The 15,616-nt window shown below is 40.6% G+C and overlaps 3 protein-coding genes across 4 annotated transcripts; 1 reads left to right on the top strand and 2 right to left on the bottom strand.

Moving 5' to 3' along the window:
• Positions 1-6,202: 6,202 nt before the first annotated feature.
• LOC139103602 (putative glutathione-specific gamma-glutamylcyclotransferase 2) lies at positions 6,203-10,935 on the bottom strand. Its single transcript, XM_070658446.1, has 4 exons — positions 9,606-10,935; positions 7,621-7,656; positions 7,268-7,533; positions 6,203-7,156 (listed from the first exon to the last, which is right to left on the bottom strand). The coding sequence occupies exons 1-4, from the start codon at positions 9,762-9,764 to the stop codon at positions 6,901-6,903; spliced, it is 717 nt and encodes a 238-aa protein (XP_070514547.1). The 5' UTR covers positions 9,765-10,935; the 3' UTR covers positions 6,203-6,900.
• A 224-nt stretch (positions 10,936-11,159) lies between these two features.
• LOC139103601 (hsp70-binding protein 1) lies at positions 11,160-15,508 on the bottom strand. 2 transcript variants are annotated; one of them, XM_070658445.1, is made up of 7 exons: positions 15,307-15,508; positions 15,000-15,180; positions 12,644-12,796; positions 12,323-12,548; positions 11,823-12,225; positions 11,507-11,744; positions 11,160-11,424 (listed from the first exon to the last, which is right to left on the bottom strand). In XM_070658445.1, exons 3-7 carry the CDS (start codon positions 12,685-12,687, stop codon positions 11,214-11,216), a joined length of 1,122 nt encoding a protein of 373 aa, XP_070514546.1. In that variant the 5' UTR covers positions 12,688-12,796; positions 15,000-15,180; positions 15,307-15,508; the 3' UTR covers positions 11,160-11,213. The 2 variants fall into 2 exon arrangements, with proteins under 2 accessions (XP_070514546.1, XP_070514545.1); XM_070658444.1 differs by lacking the exons at positions 15,000-15,180; positions 15,307-15,508 and having other exon boundaries at positions 12,644-12,830.
• On the top strand, positions 12,774-14,981 carry Pll (pelle-like serine/threonine-protein kinase pik-1). Its single transcript, XM_070658441.1, has 5 exons — positions 12,774-12,855; positions 13,037-13,162; positions 13,272-13,856; positions 13,937-14,376; positions 14,444-14,981. Exons 2-5 carry the CDS (start codon positions 13,057-13,059, stop codon positions 14,783-14,785), a joined length of 1,473 nt encoding a protein of 490 aa, XP_070514542.1. The 5' UTR covers positions 12,774-12,855; positions 13,037-13,056; the 3' UTR covers positions 14,786-14,981.
• Positions 15,509-15,616: the final 108 nt, after the last annotated feature.

Genomic DNA, 15,616 nt, shown 5'->3' with positions numbered 1-15,616 from the left:
GTCTCGATTTTCGCGAAAGATCGCACCTCGGTGCTCTTCCCAGACGTGCGGTGCAGCGTTCGTGCTCGCGCATACCTGTACTTATCTCCATGTAACGTCGACAGAGTTGATTTAACGAGCCGTTGGTAGTGACCACGGTTCAAGGGTCCGAATCGCCAAAGTTGATCAATTAAAATGTTTCAATCGGTTAAATACTGTGAAATAAATGTTACCCGAAATATTCACTCAATCCCTGTGACTTAAAGTCGGTTATATTTTTCTCTAACGCGAATATACGTAGCGTTGGCGTCTCGAGTGCTCGCTACTTCTCCCGACGAAGTAATTGTCGTGATTCATCAGAGTGTATTCAGCCTTGTGGAAGTCAACGTCGCTCGATAGGCAAGGCGATCGGCTTTTTTGGCGCGGATACGGGATTAATTAGAAGGATCATCGAGTCGCGGGGATTAGGCGCAGAAGCATCAGTTCCCGGAGCTCCTCGCAAGGAGCGGCGGCCACTTGAAACGGTACCGGACGCGGACACCGCGTGCGGCAGGTGGATGACGCAAGCAAGGATAACTCTTCTCATGGTTATCCCCTCTTGGGCCTTGTCTTTTCTTCCCGCGGAGGGACATCGCAGCTGACACTTCGCGTCTCTCCGTCTATCCGCCGGTTCCACTTGCCTCACGATCCGCGGACTATGGGTGTGGATTGAGGGAAAACACCCGCCGAACGTTGAAAATAAAAATAAACTCGGGGTATCGAAACTATCGGAAAAAATATCTCTCTGTCGACGTTCTAAAATCTCGAAGATAATCCGAGCTATTTCTTTAATTAATTTAATTTTTCAGAGCTCGCAAATAATTTTAATTACGCAAAACGCATATAATATATCTCGAGATAAGAGGCAGCGATAAAAGAAATTTTATTCTTAACACCAATTTTTTTAGACATAGAAATGCCGCATAGATGATGCACCATTCGGCACGCACGCGAGGCGAAACACCGGTGCGGAGATTATTACCAATTAACATTAACGCGGCTTCACGTGCGCCGAAAGGTTACCTATATAGCCAGTATGCAGAAAGTAATAAAACTCAATAATATTGATCGACGGAATAAGCCGTGCAATTATCCGTTAGTTCGAAGGCATATCCACGCCGAGGTCCGTCAAACGAAATATTTCGGAGAGCTCGCAAGGCAACGTCTTCTGCCTCGTTAATCAGCGGTGCTAAAAAGAACCGGCTAAAAGAAGCGGTTAAAAGTATATAATACTGCCGTGAGGGAAGGGCCCCCGCTTTCAATTAGTTAAATCGAGGCGTGTCGTAATTATCGGCGATTTCATATTGGACTGTCGCAATGAAGAAATACACATATTACGCGCAAACGCGCGCCCACGGAGCGAGGCGTACACGATCCACTTTGATAATCACGTAGCGTGTAAAACGATATCAAAGGGATAGAGTTTCACGAAGGTAGCAGGTGATAAGTGAAGTAAGTCCCCGTCCCGTGGATTTATACGCGACGCCTCGTGACGCAAGTTCCCACCCAGATAAGCTATTCGCTCGCGTGCATAAGGAGATTGCGTATTTTTAGCTTTTCTCTTAATTCTCCCGGTCGACGATCGGAATTCTCCGCTCCGCGATTCCTCGCCACTCGCATCAATGCCAACCCCCTCGCGAGTCTTTTCACCTTGGTTCTCCCCCGAGGCCTCAACGCAATCGGCCGCTCCGGAAACGGGCCTCGCTCTGCTTAACAAAACCGCGGATACGACTAATCTTCGCGAATCATCAGCTCGGCCCCGGCCGAGGTGTACGTCGATCATTAGGCGCGACACGCGAATCCGGAAGCGATCCAGTTCATACGATCGGACGTGATGACTTGTCCGCTCGCGTTATCGATCGTCCCAATTCAATCCGCCGTATAATTTCGGAGAAGAAACTCGCTCGCGCGCTCCAGACACAAAAACCTTTCGCCCTTTTTTTTTCTTTTCCTTCTCTCTCATCTCTGTTATCTGCGCGTATACGTATATACGTATATATGTACGTACGTACGTTCGTGTACGGCCCACAAGAGAGGCACGAATGCAGTTAATTGATGCACCGGCGCAGTAATGGCCGCCGTTAAATGATCGACGAGGTGCACCGCAGTCGCGGGATAATGACGGCGAGAATTTCAGCTAAATTAGGCACCTTTGTGCGACGACCGGGCCGAGCGCTTTTTCTTTCCCTTTGCCGCCACGGTGAAACATCCCGTACGTTTCGCGCCGCGACATTGAATTATTAATTAAGCCGTAGCGGCGGGCGTGATTAATGCGACGTTAAACACCTCGCGGATCGGACAAAATCGCAAGTCCGATTAATCGATGCGCCATTATGCGCGCATAAACGATACAAAAGACGTACCGGCGGGCGCCGATGCGTTAATTATGCACGCCGGAGGGGTGGTTTTCGCCCGGCAAGGGGGATCCGCGCGCTTTATTTGCACCGGCCGCATTAACGGGGACAAACAATTACGCGAAACGTCACATTAACGCGATTGCTACGCTTGCGACGGTGCCGTGGAAATTAATTTCGACAAATGGCCCGATAATAGGCAGCCCCGGTCTCTGTTTTCGTGCATTATCGACGTATCGCCCGGCAATTTATTTCCGCTCCGTGTATTTAAAAAATTAAAAAAAAGAAAACAAATTTATATTTAATCGCCGCAATAATTTTTAATTCCTCTTCGAATCGCAAAACCGGACACGATGCATGGGAAAAAGTCGCAAGCTGCAACGCGGCGCTCCGCGAAAATTGGTAGGAAATAAAAAAATACCTCGCGCGGCGAAAGTTTTACTCTGTTTTTTTCTCTCTCTCTCTTTCTCTCTGTTTTATTTTGCGACGTGTAATGATAAAGAAACGCGTGTAATTGCGGCGAGATGTATGTTAATGCACGGTTTGATTCGTGTATTTATGATCCGCGGGAACCCCGGCATTGTCTCGTGGCTGCACGTTTCTCAGAGAGATTTCTCTGAGACGCTCGCAACCGTTTGCGTTATATTTACAAAGCAGTGCAGTTACGATTAATTGCCAGCGGAGTGCTACCATTTAACCGCGCGCTTTGCATTATTCCCTGTTGCAATTAATTAATTAACTTGAAAGCGTTTTCCAGTTGAAGCTCCGAGTTGAACGATTACTTTAATCTTTGACTCGTATGTTTTTTTTTCTGATCTTTATGCTTGATAAAATATTTTCATACATTTTTATTTCAAATTTACGCAAAAATAATTTAAAAAAAAAAAAAAACATTTAAAATATTAGCTGAAATTACTGGCTGCCGTATTAAATTCATATTAGATAAGCCACTTTTTTTAATCAATGAGGAACAAGCGAGAATAAGGGAGATACAAGTTACAATAATAGGCTATTTGTTAGCACGTATTTTCATACTTGAAACGCGGAAAGACATTTTACTGATCGTACCAGTGAGCGATGGAAGTCGTCACGTTGCATAGTGGAACGTGCCACATTTTACGCTTCCTGAGCCGGTGCATGGCCTTAACGAAGTTTTTGCCGCCGCTGCCTATGCATTTTCATGCGCGGGCGCGATCGGCATTGCCGGATCGTTGGTTTGTCAATCGTTGACAAGCCGTTCGAAACCGACGGTGTAAAACCGATCGGTTTTATGTGTAGGACGTTTCTTGCGCGAGCCGAGCAATTCGCCGCGTAGCCCTTGAGGAGCCGTGGGTGTCAGCGTCGCGTGTGGCACCTAATCGCGGTGATTTTCCAAAGAACCCGACTCACTTTCCCAAAACGGCCCTCAATAATTGTAGGCACATAATCGACCAAAGTTTATCCCTGATTAAATCATACGACTTCGACTCTTCAAAGCCACTGCCGGGCGGCCTGGCGCGACTTTGACGTCATGCTTCTCGCATTCCACTGCGAGTAACCGAGCGGCACGCAGTTAGCGTACAAAATAATTAATAAAAATTCAGGTAATATTTATTTCTCGCGGCACAAAGTGGACCAGAGAGCGAATCGGCATCGCGAGAAAAAAGAAAAAAAAACAGCCTGAGCAACGATAAAGTCCTCGCGTCTCATTTTTTCTTTTAAACAAAGGATTATTTCAACTTTTTTTTTTGCGAAATTTAATACCAAGTCCGCCGAGTTGCGCGCAGTTTACGCGGCAAACTTTTTTGCAATTTTGGGTGAAAATGTAAAAGAAAGGAGAGCAAGAAATTCCTGCTTACACCGTGACGACACGGGCCGGGTCCGGGGGATCTTCGTTATTATTTCAGCGAAACGAAGCGTGTACACCGTGCACGCTCGAGTTGGCTCGTGTGCAAGTTGTTAACTTCTTCGTGCCAGCTATATCCAATTTGTTGCATGCGGCGTCGTCTTCATTCGCTTTTCACAGTAAATATCATTGCAACAAGAGGACAGGGACGTTACGTATAAATTTCTACGCGACACACGCGGCTGCCACTTCGGGGTATAACTTCTGATTAACGATATTTCATAAAGCGCGTGATTTTATAATTGTACTTATATGCGTCTATTATTAATTTGTAAAAAGTTTTCAATCGATTCGCTCGGTCCCTTCTCAATGGCAATTACAGGACAGTGGATGCACTGTGCTACCGAGTAACGTTATCCCTGAGATACCTGGCTGGTTCTAACATCACGATGCGTGACGGACGCCGGTACATGTCCATTCTGTAAAGACCGTGCGGGGCAAGTCGTTATTATTTGTCTGAGTCGCGGCTGGAAATAGCTTCAATAGCGCACAGGCGGATTTCTCTTTATCGTAAGAAATCGACGCGGCTAAAACAATGTTCGGCCTGACGTAATAGCTGAAGAATCGGATTATAAATTGACGTAACGCGCCTTCGTAAGAGGCCGGGGTGAATTAAAATCCGTTCAGAAAAAGATATTCAAATCGCTGTCGAAATCGTCGCCGATCCGCGCAAAGTCTTTGTCGTGATAAGCGAGAGAAAATCAAACGCGATTGTGCAAATTATATAAAACCAACGCGTAAGATTATTACTCGTGTTTCCAATTTATTTTTTATCGGGGGAGAAAAAAAGAAAAAGAAAAAAAAAAAAAGAAAACGCGTGAGACACAAACGTGACGCGTAAGATTTCTTCTGCGTTGCAAACGCGGGTCGCAGTATCCTTCCTTTTTTTCCGCGGTGTCGCATGAGAAATGTCTAAACCCGTTCTAAGTCAGACTGGTGCCCATGAACGTGTGACTTTGAGGTACACCAGAAACTTAAGTTGCAGCGATTAGATCTCATCTAAATTGTTGCCTTTTTTTCGCTCTTTTCTACGGATCGCACACGATTGAACGTTAAAACGATCAAAAGCAAAGTTATATTTCTCCGTTGTATCGCTTAACGATTTAAATTAATTGTCACAGATGAGATTACACCTAGGTACAGTCTGCGGATTTCGCGGGTTGCCTTCTCGGCGAGGCGCCCGGCGTCTTCGATAGATTCCAAATCGATAGCGCAATTATAGACGTATCGTTGAAAGAACGACGCGGGGCGGACACGGGCTGTTCCGTTAGAATACTGTTATCGAGCGTGTGCTCCAGGAAATCTCTTTCTAAAACCTGAATGTTCGAATTATTACGTAAAATAATGGTAGCTAAAATGCAACGCAACGTTCCGTAGGATGGTCAGTCTAATATTCATGGAGAGTCTAAGCGGCTGAATGAATGGCCGTTTCGCGTTACGATTTACCGTTCACAAAAATTTCTTCGCGGACGTTTTGAGAAAATCGAAATTTCGTCGATGCAAAATGCATCGTCGTCAATTGGTGTTACCAATTAGAAAACTCGAACGTAAAGTTTTTTTCTTAAATAATATCGAGATAGAATAATATTAATAATACAAATAATTAAAAAAATATGTTGTACATTGAACAAGATAAGTCACACGTAAAAAAAATTTAAACAATTGTTGCAATAATGTTAAAGAAGATAGTAATTTTATCGATGCTAAGATCGTAAGTTCCCTAACATATCAATCTATAGTTTATAATATTTTCTCTGATTTATCGACGTACGTTACAAAATTGGCCGAGTCTTTTATCTTACACAGGTATTATCTTCAATGAATTGATGTTCAAAAATAAATCGTGCAGGGATTATTAATAATTATTATTTACATATTCACAGAATTTAAAAGTTATTTGTTAAAAAACAATTTATATTAAAAAAATTAATATGTACAAACAATATAGAAAAGAATTCGATATATATTTACAACGGTACAGTAAGCAAATTACAAATTACAAATTCAAAGAGTCCAAAAAGAGTTTCAGAGTTATATGTTTAAAAAGGAAAAACGTAAACGGCTCATTAATATTTAACACCTGTGAGTATCTCTTCCTTTCTTCGCGTCTCAAGTTTAGGTAATTTTCGCAATCTTAAAGAAAGGATCGTTTCGCTATTTTTATTTACTTCGTGACCTCCCACGATTCTCAGCGTATTATTTTGGCAGGCGAGACAATATCGTCTCATATTTAATAATACATATTAGAGAGTAAAAGTGTTACAAAATAGCGAAGAAATTCGATCTAGGTGTGCACGTGTCCAGCACGTTGCGCGATACAAAATTAACACAGCCGCCTCGTAAGCTTCTCCTAAGGGAAATATATACCAGCGGTGAGATCACTCTCGAAAACCTTTTACAACTGGCTTTTTTTTTATATTTAGACGCTCTGTGGCTTCTTTTCCCTTACATCTCTCTTTCTCTTACCACTTGCCTTCTCGATATCTACGAGACCAGTGTTCTCCACAAAAGCGCAAGGTCACGCTCGCGCGTGCTACTGCGGGGATTTGTTCCCGAATCTCTTTCTCTCGTGCGAAAATAAGTTTTCTCTGCGTTTCTATCGCACGTTCAATTTGCGACCGACGAATACCGGATGCGGGGACGTTACATTTTCACGCAGCGTAAACTCTTGGACGGTATCCGCGCGCTGAACTGGAAGGAGTTCTCGCGAGGTCGGCCTTCCTCCGGCAGAACGGCCGGTTCCGCGTCCTCGTCGAGGTCGATGGCGAAGTCGCGATTTCCCATCAGCGTCGTAAGGCACAGGTTCCGCTCCTTGATATGCGAGCGCACCAGAATCTCCAGCGTGAAGAGGTGCTCGTCGTGCGCCTCCGGCAGATAACGGTGCATGAACTCCGCCAAGCTACGACAACCAGTCAGACACTCTCATTACATAATTTATAACGTTATCGGAGGCCCGCCGAACGACAATGAATACTGATTAGGCCGTCTGGTATTAACGAGCGTCTCTTACCGTAAAAGATATTCGGCGTTGTGTCCACTCGGACCGGAGCTTTCAATAATTTGATGCGCGATCGTCTGCAAGGACGCCTCGCCGAGCCACTGTTCGTTCTCGTTGGTGGCGATGTAAATCATTACAGGAAACTGCTTCTCCCCGTCCCGGCTGTGAAACGTCGCGATGGTCGACAGGTACCCACCCAAGGCGCACTCGCGGTTCTCCAGATAGGATAACGCGACGCTGTCCTGAAGCTGAAACGCCCGCCCGTAAACCGTAGTTTGCTAGCAAATAAAAAGGATCTACATTGCATGTGACTTCCATGACTCAAATCTTACAGAGGGGACATTGATTATGACCGAATTAAGTACCTCTTTGTCCTTGATCAGAGTTGCGACTCGTCCGGGCTGCAACAGAAGGGAAACGGTGATAATGGAGATATTAAATTATTTCGGGAGGGTTAGATTGTAGATTAAATTAGTACTTTATCGAAAACCTCGACGCTCAATGACTTCCGCTTGCAGGCCAATTTTTCGTACAGCAGACGGATCTTCTTTAGTATTTATTGACTGATTATATATACGTTTGTATATCACGTAATACAGACTTGTATGTAAGCAGAAAGCACGTATCGCGCTGTTGCGAAACGCGACATACGAAACAAAGAATAATCCGCGACACGAAGCTTATCTCTCATTGAAGATATCAGTTACTACTGGTTCTACGGCTATAGCCATATATACAATTTCACGTAATTTATACGTAAGTGTAATGCAAAACGCATTACCGCAACGTTCATCCCCTTCCTCTCTTTCCCGTAAAAGCAAATACAACTCTTGCAATTGTACTTCTTTACAGGAATATTTTTACCGAAATATTTTCTATAATTTCATGTGTTAATTAACTACTTTCTGCTAAATATCTACGCGCGATGCCGATCTCTAAATAATTAATTACTAATTATATCCGCAAATTAATAATAATTTTATAAATGCCAAAAGCAATGTTTCCGTCTCGCTTTTTCCGTTCGAAAAACTGAGACAGATGACTAAAACTTAAACGAAGTAACAAAAGAATTAACAAAGAGCTCGCTTAAAAAAAAAAAAAAAAAAAAAAAAAAGTAAAAGCATCCGAAATAAATAAATCTTGAGTGTGCTCCTTTTCATTTTTGCGCACGCTACGTTAAAATTCGGCGTCCTTCAGACTCGCCGCAATTTTATCGAAATCACGTACGTATATTAACACTCTTATCAGACAGACAAACGCGCTTGAATGATCAATGTCACAGTAAAATGTATCGCTCGTCTCGGAATTGTCCGCCTGGGCCAGGGCCAGAAAAAGAATACGCGCGTTGTACCCGACAAGCGCAATAAAATTCGGATATTAATAGAGTTCGCAAATCACTAAAAATAAAAATCACGTGCGAAATGTATGGGACATATTTTTATGCACAAAAATATATTGTTAACACTGAAATTCCACCCGTCAGAAGTAAAACGAACGTGGCAGATGTTAACGTTCATAACAAATTAAAAAAGAAAAAAAATTTGTTTGCGTATTAATGCAGCATACGATATAGAATCAATTAACATTTTCGATTTGTAAATGCAAAACAACGGCGGCGAATGCGAAATGCGTTTTTTTTTTTTTTCCTTGATAAAGTGCACATTTGATAATCATAAGTAATGATTAGATAGATCAGATTGCTCCTACTATTTTATTACAATGATAGGGTCGTTGCCACGCGGGTGTTTGCTTTATCCAAAGTCCGGACAGCTGCTCTGGTCTTTTATTATCACGTGAACCGAAGATGAGCAGCGTCAATACGCGAGAAAATGACGTAAAAAACGATATAAATGATAGAAAATATTAATAGAGAAGTCAAATTATATCTCGAAATTTCAACAGAACGCTTAACTGCATCGTATCGTAACACGTAGTAAAAGTTATACGAAATTTTAGCGTTTATTTTTTCAATTCCATTTATCGTACGTGAAGAGTAAACAATCATGTTTCGAGCCGCATAATTCATAATTTCACTTTCTACGATCGTGATGCACGCGACGATTTTCGAAATAAATTAATTTAATTTTTGATTACTTTTCAAGCGCGAAATTACGCCGTTCGGTAATCACGTCGATCGCGACGATCTTATCGTCGAAAAGAAAGGGACTGACAAGTGTGAGTCGTGTGTAAAAGACTGCGAAAATTTAGGCGCAGTTTTACGTCGCAAAATCGAGTTTGTTTCTTTGTCAACTTGCATATATTTGCATACAAATTTCTGGAATGTACTGCGAATAGTCATCGACAGTTTGTCGGTAATAATTAAAGACAGATTGAAGGAAGTTCAGCTTACCTTTTCGATCGTTCCACGATGCGTGGTGTTACCTTGCCAGAACCGCCTACTGAATCCCTTCACATAGCCGGTTGTGCTCTTAACGTATGAGAAACCAGGGTACCAACAGAGTGATCCGTATCCGAATATCCAAAGTTCGTTCCCTTGCGTGCTATTCATCTCTGCGTTTTCTTGGGGATAAAGAAAGAAGCCGAACAGCAAAACGGCTCTCTGCTTTCTTATTTCTTTCTTTGTCCTTTTATTTTTCGAAAACCGTGTTTCTTCCTTATTTTGCCTTGCTTTTTTCACCGTAGTCCCTTTATTTCATCCGTGACGCATTTCTGATAGGAAGCTCAGTGCTTCAACATTTTATATTCTCAATTTGTGATCAAAAGTTCATATGTGTCATGATAAGATTCATATATCTGCTTTTACTAAGATTATCTGCGAGCTCTTCTTGTAATTGCTTTTTTCATAACTACAAGACGTCAATACACGTTTCTCTAATGTCTTTTAATTCGCCATCTCTCCGTACCTCTCGATGAAAAATTCATTTTTATTTGAGGATTTGTTGTCCTTTCTTCTTCTAAATCAGTAATTTTCTTATTTTAAAACGGAGGTCAATTTTAAAATTTTATCCTAGTTTTGATCGCGTCAATCACCGACAGTTCTTCTTTCGGATCTCTATCGATCACCGACCGAGTTCCAGACGCATCGATGACGAGTTTCACTTTCGGTACGAAGATCGTCGAATGATCTTGATCATTGCTGGCGCACGGGTCTTCGGATCTCCGCAGGTAACTCACGGTGACTTTAATTTTCTAATTTATGAGATTGCTCGAATGATCGGTGGAATACCGTGGCTGTGAGATGCTCCTTTTTTGTTGTCATTCTTCCTGTCCACATATCTGTTCCACGGTGATGCGTTGGATCTTCAAGATCGATCTCGGGTAACTTCGGATCGAAATAATCGGTCTCTCAGCAACTGTTTCGTGATCTTGAACAGGTGTGCACTTAAGTGGTTCAAAGACATTTGGGAGATTCCAGAAGAAGAGCACTTGACAGACAAGATCCGTTGGGAGCTGTCGGTTGACTGTACTAGCCGGTTAACATTCGGTAAACTAGACTATACGCGCGCCGGCAGGAGGAAAGGAGAAAGACATCAAGAGAGAGCTCGGCGAACTGAGGGAAGACAGAGAAAAGTAGTGGAGCACACGCCAGTTGAGCTCGTGGTGGGGATGGATGATGAAACGAGCCGCCCGATTGACGCACCGGATGTGCGTGAGCATTCTGCAAATCGGATTAATCCAGAGGAACGTTACTTTGCACCGTCGAAATATGTGACGGACAATCGGTTCGTGCGCACGTGTTTAAAATGCAGAAAGTTACGCGCAACTCGAAACGTGAAACATTTGAAAAACAGACTCGTTTCGTCAATTTTAGCTTGGGATAAACATTCGTCTTCGCAACATCGACCTGCAGAATAAAATCTGGTCGAATCGTGCTTGGTACTTGTAATATAAATTAATTTTATTTGTGTTAAAATGTATATACCTGTTACGTATTCCTTCAGAGTTAATTAAAGACAGGTGTTTTGTTTATTTAGAAGAAAGTTGCAGTACAAGTTCGTTATCTTTCTTGATTTGTATCGGGTTCGGAAAATACTTTATCTAGGAGGTCAGCGCACATGTCTATCTCGTCCTGGTTTTCCATAGGTTTTAGTTCCGTTAGCAATTGCTCCAAGGTAGATCTTAAACATAATTGCGATCGGCGACATTCTTTCAACGCCGGCAGAAAGTTGTCGTTTACCATACCACTGAGCACTCTCAGCAATTGTTCCCTGCAATAAAAATATTTTATTTACATCGCAGGAAAAATGTTAGAGATTATTATATTCTCTGGAAATGTCACACGTGCGTTACCTAACTGTCGGCTGTAAATTTATTCTACCAAGCAGACCTGCTGCTTGCTCAATGAATCCCATTTTTATCAACGTATATTTAACGTCATTCGCATCGTCCCTACTGCACAAGCTAGAAAGCAAAAATGCGGACTTGATCTGCAGCTTTTCTACTGGACTTTGCATTGCTCGCAAAAGTACAGAGTAACCATCATTTGCATCCATAAACTTTAACGACGCTGGATGTCCTCTGACTATGCCTATGTTTGAAACATAATTAATTAATTAATTAATAATATAATTTTGAAAATTAAATCTTATGTCACTTCGTTACTTACATGATACTGCGTACAAAGCTTTGATTCTAGATTGTTCAGATGGATCTGTATCGATCATAGATAATAAAATGGGAAATACTCCAGCTTCTAGTAACTTGTTTTGACAGAAAGGATTATTTTGCGCTAACTCGGCGATAATATCGGCTACTCGCCATCTAATATTGCTGTGTGAAGAATTTAAGCATGGCTGAAATATTGAAAAGCCCCCAATTTTATAGAAATCATTGGCTATGTCAATATTGTCCACAAACTCTGCCATTCTTTCTAATGCATTTTCGTACTCGGACGAATCATCATCAGCTCGCAAATTGGTTACATTAGACAAGATTTGTACAGCTTTTTGCAATTCGTCTATTACATTCACTGTTAATGACGACAATGCCTCATTTAAAAATGTTTTTTTCTGCAAAATATAAATTTTAATATTAAAATATTAATTTTATTTCAAATACAAGCCACAAGCATATTGAAAACGCGTATAAATTTGAATTATATTTTACCTCTTCATCCAAGGGATAAACCGGTTTACTTTCCGAATTTTCTGACTGTGCTGCATCCATAGCATACTTAAGCAATCCTTGTAAATTAGTCGGTTGCCTCGGTTGATTTGGTAACGGTTGCGATGGGGTTTGCTCAGTACTACTAGAAGTTGATGGTCCTTGAATGGACAATGGTCTGGCATTGCTGTTCGACTGGCCTTGGCTGGCATCTTTTTTTGACTCACGACTGAAACAAAAGATCACGTGCATTTTACACATTTGTACGAAACACAAAAGGTTAAGTTCAGATTAATTGAAATAGCAAACAACGTTAATACATACTTGCTCATATTGACGTTACTCTGTTTAACGAATAATGTGCCCATTAACTGAGTAACACCGCTCAAAAATCAATTTCCTCGCGATCAGTTTTTACCTATTCGTTCTGATTCACCGCCTCTCTTTTTAAGGGAATACACATGTCGTTTCATATTCCTGTATCGTGAAAAAGAGACAAATGGAGACAAACGCAGTTTACTGTAATTTGGAGTAAAGTAAGTGGCGGCTCGCAACGGATTTTATTAGAACTAAAAAAAAATTAATAAGAGAGAGCTAGTGTTAAGGATATTTTATCTTTGTTTACCGCAAAATATCTTTTTTCTTTATTCGTCAACAATTATTCTAACCTACGAACAAAAGTTTTAAACATTACAAATTTTGTGATACACACAACAGGGATTTGACAAAATTGCGAAATGGCAACGACGGGAAACATTAAATACATTTATCATTTGCCGTTTTCCGAACGATCGGTATTCTGCAAAATTATGAATCAAAATGATAAGTGGGAGGAACTGGCTGGTAAGTCACAAAAAAATTAATTCGTATATTTAAACTTATGTTAAATATAAAACTTCTGTCTGTGATTGATATTTATAATTGCACTTTCATATTAATTTAATATTGGTAGGTACTTGGATGGGATATGATGTCTTAACAATACAGAGCTTGAGAAAAGAAAAAAATCCTACAGATGAACTCTTGACACTTTGGGGCCATCAAAATCACACCATAGCAGAATTATTTGTTTTATTATCTAGTATGCAGCATTATCAATCAATGGTACCATTATTACCTTTTGTTGAACAAAGATTTCATCCTCTTTTATACAATGGGGAAGGTAATTTTCAGCATATGTCACGTAAACAAATGGTTAACAAGAACACTAAAGATTTAAAAATTGGAATGCAAAATTTTAATCAGTGTGCACCACCACAGCAGAGTATTAACAAAATGCTAAATCAACCAACAGCTCGAGTAGGCATTAGCCCGAGCAACTCTAATAATTTGTTAGTAGTTTCACCCATAGTTGCAGCAGGTTTTTCACCATCTCCGCAAAATACTGCGAGTAATGAAAAAAAAATTAACGAATCACCGCTGCCAAAAACAGAAACTACTTTGCCACACGCAAGTTATAGTGAATTGGCTATTGCCACAGACGGATGGAATCAGCATAACATATTGGGAAAAGGTGGCTTTGGAACAGTATACAGAGGTATATTATTTAATATTTGGACGTAGATTATCGGAAATGTAAAAGATCCATTATTTAAGCTTTATTTATATATGTTATAGGTGTTTGGAAAAATACTGATGTTGCAATAAAAAAAATTCGACCGAAAGGATCGGATTCGGATGAAAGTTACATACTGCAACTCCAGCAGTCATTAAAAGAAATAAAGATTTTAAATTCTCGCGCTCACGAAAATATTTTACCTTTATATGCATATAGTTTAGGTGGAGAGGCACCGTGTTTGGTTTATCAGTTGATGAAGAATGGATCTTTAGAGGATAGATTATTATTAAGACAAAAGACTAAACCATTATCATGGATGCAAAGACACGAAATTGCTAAAGGTATAGCACGAGGGTTGCAATATTTGCACACCATTGGGGAAAAACCATTAATTCACGGTGATATTAAAAGTGCGAATATCTTGTTGGATAAAAATTTTGAACCTAGGATTGGCGATTTTGGATTAGCGCGAGAAGGTCCTGAAAGAGATAGTATGAAGGTAGGTAGTTGTATCACGATTGTAATATTGTTCTTTACTGGTAATGACAACTGTTAACAATTATTAGATCAGCAGAATTCACGGAACTCGGCCCTATTTACCAGAAGAATTTTTACGCGATAAAAAGTTGTCCACAAAAATAGACACTTATAGTTATGGCATAGTTTTATTTGAGATGGCAACTGGTCTTCGGGCTTACGACGAGTCGCGACCCGAAAAAAAATTGCTGGGAGATTTAATTGAAGCTTGGAAAGATCAAGATCTTTTCTTGCTAATGGACAAAAAGGGCGGGGAGGAAAACAGCCAAGTTTATAAGAATTTAATATCTATAGGAACATGGTGTGCCAACGGATTGGCACAAAATCGGCCCGAAATGGAACGCGTGTTTCAAACATTAAATGACTTATGAAACTTTGCAACGATTGCGCATATGGCACATTTTTAAAACGAATATACTTACGTATACTCTAATTGTTTATAACGATTAACATATTGTGATAAAATATTTACAATGGGATTACATGCATGCATATACGTATGTGGATAATGTTCATATAATTTTATATATTGTATACATATATTCAAAATATATTTTATGTTATATGTTAATAAATTATACTTACCCCGGTTCTCCTCCTCCTCTTAGAATGCTTTGGATGTCTTACTGATCCTACTTTGATGAGTGCCTTTGACTTGCTTAGATCCTTATCGAACATCGATGGTCTTTTCATCATTATTCGTCAAAGTGCCGATGTCCGTTAATATCACTCCTTCGTCTAATTGAGTAGTAAATTGCTGCAGATACTGTATATACAAGAAAAAATTAATTTTATTTACTTATTTTTTACTTTTACAGGTGTTATCTCTTTCATTGCGCGTTTATTTCTCTGGAATATTTTGTCAAAGACATTCTCGACTTCTGCAACTCACCATATCTGATCAGCTACGAGAATCGTCATTCTCTGAAACGCCAAACTCGAGCAAAAGACTGTCTTCCAACTGTTTACAACTCTTGCAGCAAGTTCTTATTCTCGCTAGTCTCGAAAATTAATGTCTCACGTCTCACGTCTCACGTTGTTCCTCAATATCTAGTTTTCAGTTTTTATTCTCCTTAATTTGTTTTATTTTTTCAGTCTTCCGTCGTGTGTGATGCGCGATCGCTTCTATACCATTCCATACGCCTCAAAATTCAAAACTCGAAACTCTCGATGGGTGGCTCTTAGGCGACACGCTATTCGTG

The sequence above is a fragment of the Cardiocondyla obscurior genome, linkage group LG06 (genome assembly GCF_019399895.1).
Source record: "Cardiocondyla obscurior isolate alpha-2009 linkage group LG06, Cobs3.1, whole genome shotgun sequence".
NCBI classification, from domain to species: Eukaryota; Metazoa; Arthropoda; class Insecta; order Hymenoptera; family Formicidae; genus Cardiocondyla; species Cardiocondyla obscurior.
The sequence above is the reverse complement of the archived record's forward strand: the minus strand, read 5'-3'. Positions and strand labels throughout refer to the sequence as shown.

Bases quoted from the DNA above. Each gene is read 5' to 3' on its own strand.
- LOC139103602 (XM_070658446.1), bottom strand. From the start codon at position 9,764: ATGAATAGCACGCAAGGGAACGAACTTTGGATATTCGGATACGGATCA. The intron at 7,534-7,620 runs GTACTTAATTCG...TTTATTTGCTAG, and splicing joins CTCTGATCAAGGACAAAGAG to CAAACTACGGTTTACGGGCG. The intron at 7,157-7,267 runs GTAAGAGACGCT...TGGTTGTCGTAG, and splicing joins AACGCCGAATATCTTTTACG to CTTGGCGGAGTTCATGCACC.
- LOC139103601 (XM_070658445.1), bottom strand. From the start codon at position 12,687: ATGGGCACATTATTCGTTAAACAGAGTAACGTCAATATGAGCAA. The intron at 12,226-12,322 runs GTAAAATATAAT...TATATTTTGCAG, and splicing joins TTTATCCCTTGGATGAAGAG to AAAAAAACATTTTTAAATGA. The intron at 11,425-11,506 runs GTAACGCACGTG...TTTTTATTGCAG, and splicing joins AATTTACAGCCGACAGTTAG to GGAACAATTGCTGAGAGTGC.
- Pll (XM_070658441.1), top strand. From the start codon at position 13,057: ATGGCAACGACGGGAAACATTAAATACATTTATCATTTGCCGTTTTCC. The intron at 13,163-13,271 runs GTAAGTCACAAA...TAATATTGGTAG, and splicing joins TAAGTGGGAGGAACTGGCTG to GTACTTGGATGGGATATGAT. The intron at 14,377-14,443 runs GTAGGTAGTTGT...AACAATTATTAG, and splicing joins CTGAAAGAGATAGTATGAAG to ATCAGCAGAATTCACGGAAC.